The sequence below is a fragment of the Chelonia mydas genome, chromosome 2 (genome assembly GCF_015237465.2).
Source record: "Chelonia mydas isolate rCheMyd1 chromosome 2, rCheMyd1.pri.v2, whole genome shotgun sequence".
NCBI lineage: Eukaryota > Metazoa > Chordata > Testudines > Cheloniidae > Chelonia > Chelonia mydas.
In genome coordinates, this window is record NC_057850.1 from 260,549,505 (window position 1) to 260,561,546 (window position 12,042).

Genomic DNA, 12,042 nt, shown 5'->3' on the forward strand with positions numbered 1-12,042 from the left:
CGCTCTGGCAGCAGAAGTTGGTAGGCTCTGGCACTTTGTAGCCAGACTGCGTCAGCTGCAGCTGTGGTAGCCCAGGATCCGGGGCCCCAAGAGCCTCTCACGGTGGGGTGTGTAGAAGCCAGGAGTGGAGGCTCATTAAACACCTGGGGAGAAGCGGGGGGACCCCACAACCAATATTTCCATTCCGTGTACATTTTCTAGAGCCCTCTAGGGCTAGCAGGTAGCGGCTTCTAAGGGGACGGCTACAAACAATTGGGCAAGTTCCCCAGATGGAAGCAAGCAGCCCCCTCCCCCAGTTCCACAGACTCTGACAGGCAGGGGACGCCTGGGCGTGTTTGGGACCATCTCTTGCCTCGGTGTTGAGGAGCTGTGGGGGGGAGCTGGGAGTCAGGACTCCTGGGTTCTCTCCCTGGCTCTGGAAGGGGAGTGGGGGGTAGTGGTTAGAGCAGGAGGGCTGGAAGCCAGGACTCCTGGGTTCCATCCACTGATGAGCTGCCAAAAGCTGAAGAACCGGTTACTTCAGTTGCTCTTGAGATATGTTAAGTGCCCAATCAAGAACCGAAGACCCAGAGCGAGTGAAGGACTCGCCACCGAAGTGCTGCCGAAGACCCGGAGCGCCGCCGGGTGAGAGCTCAGGCGGGCCAGGTGTGGCCTGCAGGCCGGAGTTTGCCCACCCCTTTAACAACCGGTTCTAAACCAGCTTCAAAATTTAACAACCGGTTCGCGTGAACCGGTGCAAACTGGCTCCAGCTCACCACTGGTTCCATCCTCTGCTCTGGGAGGGGAGCGGAGGCTGGTGGGTTAGCGCAGGCGGGCTGGGACTCAGGGCTCCTGAGCTCTATTCCTGGCTCAGAGAGGGGAATGGTGTTTTGTGTTTAGAGCAGGGGGCCGGGGCAGCTGGGAGCCAGGACTCCTGAGTTCTATTCCCAGCTTCTTCACAGACTTCTTGTGTGACCTGAGTGAGTGTCTTATGGAGAGAGCCTCTCCTGCCCGCCCCCCCCCCCGCCCCTGTAGGTAACTGGTGGGGTGGGAAAAGTGCGGCAGTCCCCTGGCTGGGTGGGACCTTGGGGCCTCAGGGGGCGGGGGCGGAGCAGTGGTGTCCAGTTTTCAGAAATTGGAAAGTTAGCAACCCTAGTTTTAACCCACTTCACTCCCAGTGGCGGGGATATCCCTAGTGTCAGCCCAAGTATTCTCAACCATAAGTCAGGCACCCCCAGGCCTGGGATTGGCTTAAACATCAAGTGAACATTTCTAAATAATAAATGTGCCCTTTTATTTGCCTCCTCATTTCTGAGCTTTTAGGGTGCACTCGGGTCGTGTTTCCCAGCTTTTCTCTGCAACTGTGAGGACTGGAAACTTACCTTTTTCTTAGATGAAAGCTGAGCTTCTCATGTAATAACATGGCTCCAGGAGCTGGGGCTTTAACAAAATCCACCAGCTAGTGTGAAACTCAGTGAAATCATGAGCACTGGCAACACTAGAAATAGAAACCAGGAGTCCCAACTATTATTTCCGGCCCCCGCTCGTGCCCCACACACCTCCTAACCCACCAGCCCCCGCTCCCAGGTGTCAGGGTGGCAAATCCCCACTCTGCTTGGGCGTCACTGGTGCCATTCGAGTGCTCCCCAAGGCACAGAGACCTGAGCTCCAGCCCTAGTGGGTAGAAAGTCTCCCGATCCCCTGTGGCTGTTGTTTATGTGTCCGTGTTAAGTCTGCACCCGTGGTTGCGACACTAGGATCACAAACAGTTGATGCATTTCAGCAAAAGCCTCTGCAGTGCCCCTGCGCCACCATGTTCAGCAACGTGGCCCGGCTCCACCAATGTTTGGGCTTATATTTCTGAGCTGTCCTCTCCATAGGACGGACCGGGGCAACCACCTCGGGCCCCATGCTTTGGGGGGCCCCATGCTTCAGGGGGATGCAGGGTCCAGGGTGGCCTGGGGGTAGTGGGGGGGCCTGGCGCCAGCAGCAGTGAGTAACCAGGCCCCAGCCTGGCCTGTTCCACCCTGCCCCCCTTCCACCCCTTCCCCCAAGCCCCCGCCCCGCCCCTTTCCGGCTTCCTCCCCCTCCCCTGAGCGACACTGGGAGCCGACGGGGCGGAGTGGGGCAGGCTGGGGCCGGGTCACTCGCTGCTGATGGTGCCAGGCCCCCTGCTTACCCCCCAGGCCACCCTGGACCACATGTGCCCCTGAAGCATGGGGCCCCCCAAAGCATGAGGCCCGGGGCGGTTACCCCAGTCCATCCTATGGACGGGACGGTTCTGCTTGGACCTGTTCTGGGCACCACCAAAAATTATCCAAACCTGGCGCCCATGCTCCCAGCCCCACTTTAACTGGACCAGTCTAGCTTTAGAAATGCTCCCTGATTCCCCGGCTGTACGCCCCTCCCCCCGCCTGTCTTTCTACCCGGCCAGGGAAACGGGGACTCAGCTGGGAACACATGTCTGGGGGAGCTGGGGGATAGACCGGCGTGGCAGCAGAGCATGGCGGGGTGGGGAGTGGGGCCCGGAGAGAGGAGATCAGCTCGGGACACTCTGAAGGCGGGAGGGGAGCACTTTCAGAAGGATTCGAAGAGCGGTGCGAGAGGGTTGAGGCTTGTTGGAGGGAGAAAGTGGGATCGGGGCTGGGTGGGGGAGCAGGCTACGGTTCGGGGCGTGGGTGAGGCACAGAGCAGGGAAGAGCTGGCTCGGTATCTAGGGATAAGTACCTCCGCTGCCCCCCACCCTCCCCAAGCGCTCGGACTCTGTGCTGAGAATTCAGCTGTTTGGATCATTTGGAGAAACACTGAACTTCAAACCAGCTCGACCTTCAGCATTTCCAACCCCTGCTCTCTTATTCCTCTGTACAGAGCAACACATTGCATAATCCGCCTGCCCTCCCAGACAGTGACCAGACGCCACGAGTCCCCTGCCTGCCAGGGACACTGGGAAAGGTTCAGCTCTGCCACAGGGTTGGTTCTCTCGGGATGGAACATCTGTCAGGCTTCAGATAAAACGTAGCGACCAGAATGGAAAAACAAACTGTGATCCAGCTGTGGGGGCTGGGAGACCCAGCACCAGGGACATACGGGAACAAGCCTGGCATTATCCCCAGGGGATGGACTCAGTGGGACCTGACCAGGCTTTTCCATCGCAGCTGCTCTGAGCTCCTTTCTCTTCACAGGGTGTAAAGAGGCTGGTTCTGGCGGGATCCAACTGAGAGTGCCCATACAGGACAAATTGCTTCGAGCCGGGCAGTTACAGCCCAAGGCTGGGGTTTCTGTGCACACCAAGGCAAACCCAACCAGCCAGACAGAGAAGACTTTGGTTTTACCCCACTGGCTAACCACAAGTCACACAAGCAATTCCCTCAGACACTCCAGTTTCCCAGTATCCCCACCAGTGCCACTCGTTATGGGGACGAATGGTTATGAAAACCAATACCCCAGTAAAAGGAAAAAGGTTCCCTCGATCCCAAAGGACCAAGCCCCAGACCCAAGTCAATACACAAGTCAGATCTTACCCACCAATCACGCTGTTGCCAATCCTTTAGAATCTAAAACCTAAAGGTTTATTCACAAAAAGAAAGAAATAGAGATGAGAGCTAGAATGGGTTCAATGGAATCAATGACATCCAGTAATGGCGAAGTTCTTGGTTCAGGCTTGCAGCAGTGATGGAATAAACGGCAGGTTCAAATCAAGTCTCTGGAGAACATCCCCAGCTGGGGTGGGTCGTTCAGTCCTTGGTTCAAAGCTTCAGTTTGCAGCCAAGTCCCTCCAGAGGTAGGAAGCAGGATTGAAGACAAGATGGAGGAGCTGCAGCAGCTTTTGATAGTCTCTTGCCATGTGGCCTTTCTTTGTCCCAAAGACAAGCTGCCCATCCCATGGTACGGAAACACCTCAGAGTTCTGTCCATAGGCAGGGCCCTGCCTACCTGGCTGAGTCCCCAGGCGTGTCTGCCTTCTCTCAGTGGGTCAGTTGTGTCGCTGATGGTCCTTAATGGGCCATCCAGCAGGCTGGGCAGAGCTGACACCAACTTGTCCGGGGTGTCACCCAGAAGCACAGCACAGGTTTGAACTACAAACAGTACAGAGCCAATATTCATAACTTTAACTACAAAATGATACATGCAAACAGATCACATCATCCTAACCAGCCAACCATCGCCTGGTCTGAGACACCTCATTTGACCCCCTTTGTACAAGATTTGGTGCCACTACAGGACCTTGGTTGCAACAATGATCTATACGGTCCCATTTCATGTCAATAACATCACACAGGTCGAGGGTGGCCAAAGCCTGCAAAGCCCCCTGGGCTCCTGTGGGCAGCACCCATAGAGCCAGAAGCCCTGCAGCTCTTCTGCACGACTCCCGGTCGGAGCTCAGGGGCGTTCCCCCTTGGTAAGAGCTCCAGAGGGATGGCCTCCTGGCTGGGAGTCCAGTTCCTTTCTCTGCCATTCACTCGCCAGGAGATTCCTCTCTCTGGGCTCCAGGGAGAGTGACCTGCCCCACCCCCTCACTCAGGGGCTGGGAAGCTGTAGGCACTGGCCTGGTGCCCTGGGATGGGCGATGCCCCTGAATTGCAAAGGGCTGTGATGAGAAGCCAGGCCGGGGAGCTCCCAGCACCAGGCCGGAAGCTTCTTCCGTTGCAACGGGAGGCAGAAGCTGTACCCCTGTGGGTCTCTTTCCATTCCACCTCCCGAGCATCCCCTCCCCCACCCCAAACACACACCTGTCCCTGGTCAGATGGGGGGCTCGGGTGTGGTGCAAGCTGGCAGGGCGGTGGGTCTCCTTGCATTGCGGTGGCCCTCAGGGCATGCAAAGCTTCCCCCAGGACACAGCCAGCTCCCGCAGGAAAGCCAGGGAGAGGAGCCAAGAAACAATGTGCTCAGGCTCCAGGAACCTGCAGCTGCAGCACTGAATGGGCTCGTTCAATCCGGTCCTAGAGGCTACAGGGGTTTAGTGACCAGCCACAGGAAAGAGCTTCCATGCCCCTAGGAGCTGGGCATCCCGTTCCCCTGGCTCGCCCTCCCCCCTGCCCCACCCCCCAGGCCGTGCTGTGCCAACTTTGCCTGCTCTCTCCATCAGCTCCCGGCAACAGATCGATGACAGAGATTGCAAAGGGCAGGGTGCTGGCCGGGGGCAGGGGGCGGAGTAGGGCAGCTTCTGGGGCATTAGTTAATGGAAGACTAAGATCAACAGAGGGGAGTTCTTGGGGTGGGTGAGAGCGGCAGACGGCTCCCTGGGATCCATTCGCCACCCGCACAGATGAAGGGGCTGCTAGTTCTGGGCTTGGGCTTGGTGGCCCTGGCTGCGGCGAGCAGATTGACGCTGCAGGAGAGGGTGGTGGGCTTGGTGCTGGAGGCTTTTCACAACAGGAGCGTCGTGCAATGGATGTACAAGGAGCAGGCAGTGGAAGAAGTCACTGAAAGAGTGAGTGCATGAGAGCCGGCACTGAGCTGCTGAGTTCCTCCTCAGAGGTGGCTGCTCTGCAGTGATGGGGGAAGTGATTCCTGCCTACCCAGCCTGTATGCTGCTTTGGGATCCTGTGGGATGAAAGGAACATGTGACTCTCATTGCTGAGAGCCCGTCTGGGTGGGTTTGCGCTGGGGGTGGCCCTGGGTGAGGATGGAGGAGGTCTGCAGAGACTAGCTGGGAGCAGGGAAGGGGAGCTGTGCGGAGGGGTGGGTTTGGGTACAGGGACGGGAGTGCGGGGGGTGGGATGGCAGTGAGCAGGGGCCGGGGGATGAGTTGGAGCTCTGCAAAGCTTGGTGCAGACACAGCCATGCTCAGCATTCCCAGTGGCCCCTGCATCACCTGGCGGGGGCATAGGGGAGAGGGCAGGGTGGCCAGTGCTCTGCACGGCCAGAATGCCTCTTCAGAGCTGGGGAAAGCAGGACAGAGCTCTTCCTCCAGCTGGAGCCCATGCCTGGCCCCCCGGAGCTGCTCACGGCCCTGCAGGCAGCGCGAGGCGGGTGTTGGTCGGGAGAGCTGGTTCCAGCTAATGGGGCTCAGCATCCTGGGCTCTTCATGAGGCCAGGGCGGCTGGGCTGGGTTGCAGGCACCTGGCCAGCTTTGTCAGAGGTGAATGGGCATTGACCTGCAGAGCTCAGCTACACATAAACTGTGCCCGGCCCCCCGAGGGGGCAGCCAGCGGTAGGCACAGGGTGCAGGGCACTCCTGGGGCCTATGAGTGGTGACGTCGACAACGACTGGCTTTTCTCTAGGGCTGTAGCAGCGTCCCAGAGCTCCCGCTTCTCCAGGCCCCCCTGCTTTGTTGGCGGGCCATGGCCCCTGCTGCTAGGACACTTCCCCGCACAGGCTGCTGAGTGACTGACAGCCTGTTGTCCGGGAGCTGGCTGACCTGCCGCAGAGGGGGCTGATATGCCGGGGGCCCGCTGGGTTGCAGCGTTTGCCTCTTGTAGAAGATTCAGACAGGGTTGGTGGCCTCCTCTCATGGCTGGGCATGGCATAGCCACTGTGACGGTTTCCCTCCGGGCGCCACCTGGAACTGGGGTACCACTGAGCCCCCTGCCCCTCCAGCCTGGGCTCCCTCTCGTGCTGTGCTGCTGTGACTAGGTGTGACGCTCTCCCAGCTTGCTCTTTCACCAGCATTCACACAGGCAGGGACACACGCAGCTGCAGTGACATCCACACCACCCCCTGCATGGGAAGGCTCCACTAAGGCACCTCCCAGTTCCTAAAGCACGCACCCCTCTGGAGTGTAAACCCCAAATTATACCGTCCTGCGCTGCCCAGAGATCTGGGACTAGGAATAGCATATTCCTATTCCCAGAGGACTGTGGCGGGCGCCATCACCCCACCGCCGAAATGCCCCCGAGAAACCACAACGCTTCTCGGCGGCATCTCCGCGCGGGTGGTTCTTTGGCGGCCGCGCTCAGCGGTGGCATTTCGGTGGCGCGGTGTCCTGCGAGCGCACACAACTGCCCCGGCGGGCGCCATTACACCCCTGGGCACCGCGCTGGGGACCCCGACCTAGAGAGAGAGCTTGAGTCTGCTTTGCAGCCTTAGCTAATAGGCCCTGGGCTTTTAGCTCCTGCGGTAGAGACTCATGCACTCAGCTCCAGAGGTCCCCGGTTCGATCCTGCCCGCCACGACCGACCGGGGTCTGCCAGCGTTACACACGCAGGCTGCAGAGATTCTTAAGGGGCCAGCTGCACTTGCTTACAGCTTGAAACCCGGGTGTTCCTTTCACAGGCTAAAACTCCCTTCAGCCTGCGTCCAGCCCTTCCCCCAGTTCACTCCTCGTTCCCCAGGTGTTTCCAGGAGTCTCTGCGGGTGGGGAGTCAGTGAAGCACCCTGAGGATGTCACTCCCCTGCCTGATGTAGCCGGCGGGAGCCCTTTGTCTCCGAGCTTCGTTCCCACGCCCGGCAGTGGAAAACACTGGTATTCCACCATGGAGCCCAGCACCAGGTGACCTGGTCCCATGGTGCCGTACACTCACATGGGCCAGTCACACGCCCATGCCTGCTTGGCTTAGTCACCGCAGAGGCCGTGACCCATACTTTCGCTGGCACAGGGGTTCTCAAACGGGGGGTCCAGCCCAGGGACCGCGCACGGGCTGCTGATGCTGCTGCTCACAACCCCTCGCTGCCCCCCCGGGCTGTGATCCGCTCTCCCCGGTGCTCCAGCGCCCGCTGCAGCTTTCTCCCGTGCTGCGGGTGAGCTCAGGGGCCGGCTAACCACAGGGCCCGGCCCCTCCGGTGGCAGCTTTTCCTGCCGGCTGTGCCCCTCGGCCCCCCCGACAACGCAGCTGACCAGCCGCTAGCCCCTTCCCGGCTGCTGCAGCGTGGGGCTAACCCCCCCACGCTCCAGCACAGGCCGCGGGGCACTCAGGGGCTTCTCCCAGGCTCCTCCGCGGACCCCTCTCCTCGTGGGAGCCGGCGCCCTGGACGGCATGTCAGATCTGGGGGCCTGCGTCTGGTTTCCCCGGCGGCAGCACGAGGCAGAGGGAGCCTCTACCAGCCCCTCCGTCGCCGCGCCGGCCGCGGGGAGGGGTCCTGGGGGGACACTGCCCCTCCCAGGGTCGCACCATGGCGAGTGACGGGGGCTCTACCCCGGAGGTGGCTGGCTGGTGCAGGCCGGCGTCTGTCCCTGCCACGTGCCCAGGCCCCCGGCTCTGGGCTGGGCTGGAGTGAGGGAGCCTGGGGCTCTGGCAGGAGCTGCCGGCGGCGCTTTGCTGACCCTGCTCTCGCTTTGGTTCCAGGAGTATCCGGCGGGGTCCTTTGTGCGGCTGCGGCTCCGGCTCCAGCAGACACAGTGCCCGAACCAGCCGGGGAGCAGGCAGGACTGCGCCCTCAAACGCAGGGGGGTGAGCTCCCACCTCGGTCTGTCCGTGCGGCCGGGTCACTGCTCCAGAGGGCCGTTTCCTCTCCCGCCCCCGGGGGAGCAGGGCTGCGGTGACGCTCTCCCCTCCCCCGGGAATGAGGGTGGGGGGCAGCCCCCTGCTCCGCCGGGCCCCAGGAAGAAGTGCGGAGCGGTGCGAGGGAGTGACTGAGCGTGCGAGCAGCAGGGAGGGGCTGAGCGCTGGCATGCGGCTGAGTGTGTGCGGAGCCGGGAGGGCTCCAGCTGGACCCCGTGTCGGGGGGGCGGGAGGCGGCTGCCCTCGGGGCATGGTGCTGGGCTCCAGCCCCTGCTCTGCCAGGGACTCCCTGGGGGACAAGTCGCCCCCAGGGAGTCCCTGGGCCAAAGGGGTGCGGGTGTGTGTGTGCACGGGCCTGCGGGTGCGACGGGGAACATGCCCCATGGTGAGGGAGGGGCACAGATGGCACGGGGGACACGTGCACCAGGGGGAGGAGCCTGGGGAGAGCTGCTGCATCTTCTCGGCAGCCCCCAGGCGCTGCCCTCAGCCCAGCCTGCCCAGCTCGCGCCCTGGGCTGTGAGGCTTCCCTGGGTCCCTCTCTCCTCAGAGGAGGCAGGTCTGCCTGGCGTGTGTCAAGTTTGATTCCCGCAGCCCAAGCAAGGTGCTGGATAGCCACATGCACTGCAGGACGGAGACGCAGCACGCTGTGAAGGTGAGGGCGCCCGCGGGTAGGGATCGGGCTCAGAGCCGCTCTCCTGGGAGCAGGGTGCTGGGAAAACTCCACACGTGGGGCAAAGGGCCTGGGAGCCGTGCTGGGTGGGGCCAGGCTCAGCTGGGCCATTCAGCCCCCCAGGTCCCGCACCCAGGCGCAGCATGGCTCTGCGCACGCAGGACGGAAGGACACCCGTGCCCCGGGTGGATGCCAAGACACACACGTGCCCGCGACACAGGCCCACAGACGTGCACACGCAGGCAACACATGGGCACAGGGGCTCAGTGGTCCCAGGCTCTGTGGAGACTGATGGTGCCAGCAGCGCTGGGCCCAGCCCATGCCCCAGGGCGCTGCTTGGGGCTGCATCCGCACCACCTCCCTGGCCGGAGCTGTGGCCTCCCTGTGACCCGGCACCTCTGCCCCTGCAGGAGATGGAGACGAAGAGACACGAGGAGAAGTGCAGGACTGTGCAGGAGACGGGCGAAGCGCCCTACCATCCCGGCCGCTTTGCCTTCTCCAGAGGGCTGCCGTCCTAGCCCGGGCGGCACCCCCACATCCACAGCATGGTATGGACGGGCACCCCCAGGCAGGGACCTGGGACCAGGTGGGGGCTGGGCTGCTCATGGTTCCCTTAGGGGGCCCTGGCCTGGGCACCAGATTTCCCCGCTCTCCGGCCAAGCCCCGCTGCAGAGCGCTCTGTGCCCACTCCCCTTGGGCCTGATGCCCTGTGACCCATTGCTCTCCCCAGGGGCTGATCCCACAGCCCAGCAGAGGGCGCCAGGATGCGCCGGAGCGGGAGTGTCCCGCGCCCCCAAGGGGGAACCAAGGGCAGGGGTTTCAGGGGCGCAGCCTGGGCTGCAGAGGATCGGGCTCCCCAAGGCAGCGGTGACCGAGCGGCAGAGTCTGGGCGCTGCTTGCTGGTTGAGCTGCAGTGAGTTTGCTGGGCTGGGCTGAGTCCTTGGTGGTGGGTCCAGGTCACCCCCTGGCTGGCAGCCCCCGCAGAGGCCAAGGAGCAAGCGGGCCCCGGAGCAGTGCAGGCTGGAACATCGTGGTCTGTGACAGCCGGACGGGTGTGCCCTCGGAGCTGAGCTGAGAGCACACCCAGGGGGCCCAGAGTGCCAGCCGGCGGCCAGGCCTGTGGGCCCCCGGGGTGCGGAAGGGGTGCCCTCGCTCCTGCCCCAGGCAGCCACTCGCCAGGGCCACGCTTCGGGCAGCCTGGCTCTCTGCGAACGTGACCTGCTTGGCTGCGCTGACGCCAGGGCGGACGCCTCTCTCCAACCCCCAGAAACGAACCCAACCTAGAGAGCAGCAGGGGTGGGGATCCCCCAGAGCCCCCAGCCGCAATGCTAACCCCATGGCGTGTCTCCTCTTCCCCTGGCCAGTGCCCACAATGCCAGGGCACCTCTGGTGCCCTCCACCCTCGGAAGGACATGGCTATCGCTGCCGCCCAGCGGAGACCCGGCGACCACCCCTGCCCGTCAGACACCGCGCCCGCTCAAGCACCAGGCCAGGACGAGCAACCTGGCCAACAGATCCTGCTGCCCCCAGCCCCCGCCTCATGCAGCTCCAGCGCCTGGCTGCTCATCCCCAATAAAGCCAGAGGCACGGTTCGAAAGGGTGGGGCTGTTATTCAGATGGGGCTGCCCTGCCAGCGGAGGGGAGGTCGGGCCAGCCGTCCCCCCGGGGATGTCTCGGGTCATGGGCATATGGCAGCACAGACACCTGGGCCCGCTCCCGCCGCACCCGATTGCCTCAGTGGGTCGTCTGCTCCAGCGCATGTCTCCTGCCCAGTGGGGCAGGTCGGGAGTCTGTCACCCACTCCCATCCGGCTGCGTCCCTGGGCTCTGCCCCGCCTCGCTCTGGGGGGTGGAGGGTTTAGCTGGGTGAGGTGGCCCTGGGGTGTGGAAATCACCCCCTGAAGCACGCACCCGACTTTTACAATCCAGCCAGCAGGAAGCAGGAGGAAGTTGGGGCGAAGGACCAGGCCGGGCAGGCAGGGATCTGGGTGTCACGAAGCGGTACTGTTCTTAATGTTTTCTCTGAATACTGTGTGGGTGCCTCAGTTTCCCCTATGCAGTTCTTAAGTATCTAGGTGGTGGGATAAGGATGTGTGATTGTTGCAGAGCCCTAGAGAGCCAGTGTGATGGTGTCTGCACAGAGAATGGGTCATAGGCAGGGTGAGGGGCTTCATACTGGGACCACAGCCCCTCAGCATCTGGTTAGGGTTAGGGTTAGGGTGCATCTGGTGAGGCTTCACCACCTGGGGCCTGACAACAGTTCTCTCTGTCCCAGGATCTCGCCACCCCAGGAATGTCTCCCCATTGACCATCACCTTCCGCTCCCACTGGGGGTCCGAGGAGCCTGGGCCCAGGAGACTCCACACAGACATATAGGTTGGGGTCAGGAGTGGGAGCCTGTCCACCTCCCCACCCATCTGGCTGACGGAGTCTATGGCCTTGGGACCCAGCAAGGGAGCTAGACACCGGGGCTTTTCCGCAGGGTCCCCCTGGTTCAAATCTCCAGCCTGCTCAAAGGCAGTGAGGTGGGCATCCACATCCCCCCCTCCTTAACCAGGGGCAGCAATTTAGTCTCGAGGTTCCCTGCGGAACTGGCCCCCCGGGGGTCTATCCCCACTCACCCCGGGGAGGTCCCCTAGGCCTCTCCGCCCCACCATCGCCAGTTCATGCTGCTGCTGCTTCTGCAGCTCTTTCTCGGGCTCTCGCTGTCTCTCACAGTCCTCTGGCTCTCTCGGACTCAGCTCCAATCCCGTTCGTCTCCGATCCCCGGATGGGGAACCCGATCGTGAAGACCCCCGTCTGGTCGGGGACAGGAGTCTTGGGGATGCCTGGCTACTACTCCAGGTGCCCCCAGATCCTGCTATAGCCCCATTTGGGTCAGGAATCTGTTCCTTAGAGCGGTCATCCTGGTCCAGCTGCACGATTAACTCTGCTTTGGTGAACTTTCCAATGCTCAACCCTCTCTTTCTGCACAGGGTTACAATGTCCTTCTTAAGGAGACGGTGACAGGCCG

The 12,042-nt window shown here is 62.3% G+C and overlaps 2 protein-coding genes across 2 annotated transcripts in view; one reads left to right on the forward strand and one right to left on the reverse strand.

Annotated features, from left to right (window-relative positions):
- GIMAP8 (GTPase, IMAP family member 8) overlaps positions 1-12,042 on the reverse strand; it is a 641,187-nt gene that overhangs the window by 293,144 nt on the left and 336,001 nt on the right. The window lies entirely within an intron of this gene.
- Positions 5,199-10,595, forward strand: RARRES2 (retinoic acid receptor responder 2). Its single transcript, XM_027831574.3, has 5 exons — positions 5,199-5,409; positions 8,205-8,309; positions 8,908-9,012; positions 9,441-9,578; positions 10,395-10,595. The coding sequence occupies exons 1-4, from the start codon at positions 5,245-5,247 to the stop codon at positions 9,546-9,548; spliced, it is 483 nt and encodes a 160-aa protein (XP_027687375.2). The 5' UTR covers positions 5,199-5,244; the 3' UTR covers positions 9,549-9,578; positions 10,395-10,595.

What these genes read in the sequence shown, in the direction of transcription:
- RARRES2 (XM_027831574.3), top strand. Translation starts at nt 5,245, where the DNA reads ATGAAGGGGCTGCTAGTTCTGGGCTTGGGCTTGGTGGCCCTGGCTGCG. An exon ending in TGGAAGAAGTCACTGAAAGA is followed by an intron (nt 5,410 to 8,204) that starts GTGAGTGCATGA and finishes CTTTGGTTCCAG; the next exon opens with GAGTATCCGGCGGGGTCCTT. An exon ending in AGACGCAGCACGCTGTGAAG is followed by an intron (nt 9,013 to 9,440) that starts GTGAGGGCGCCC and finishes CTGCCCCTGCAG; the next exon opens with GAGATGGAGACGAAGAGACA.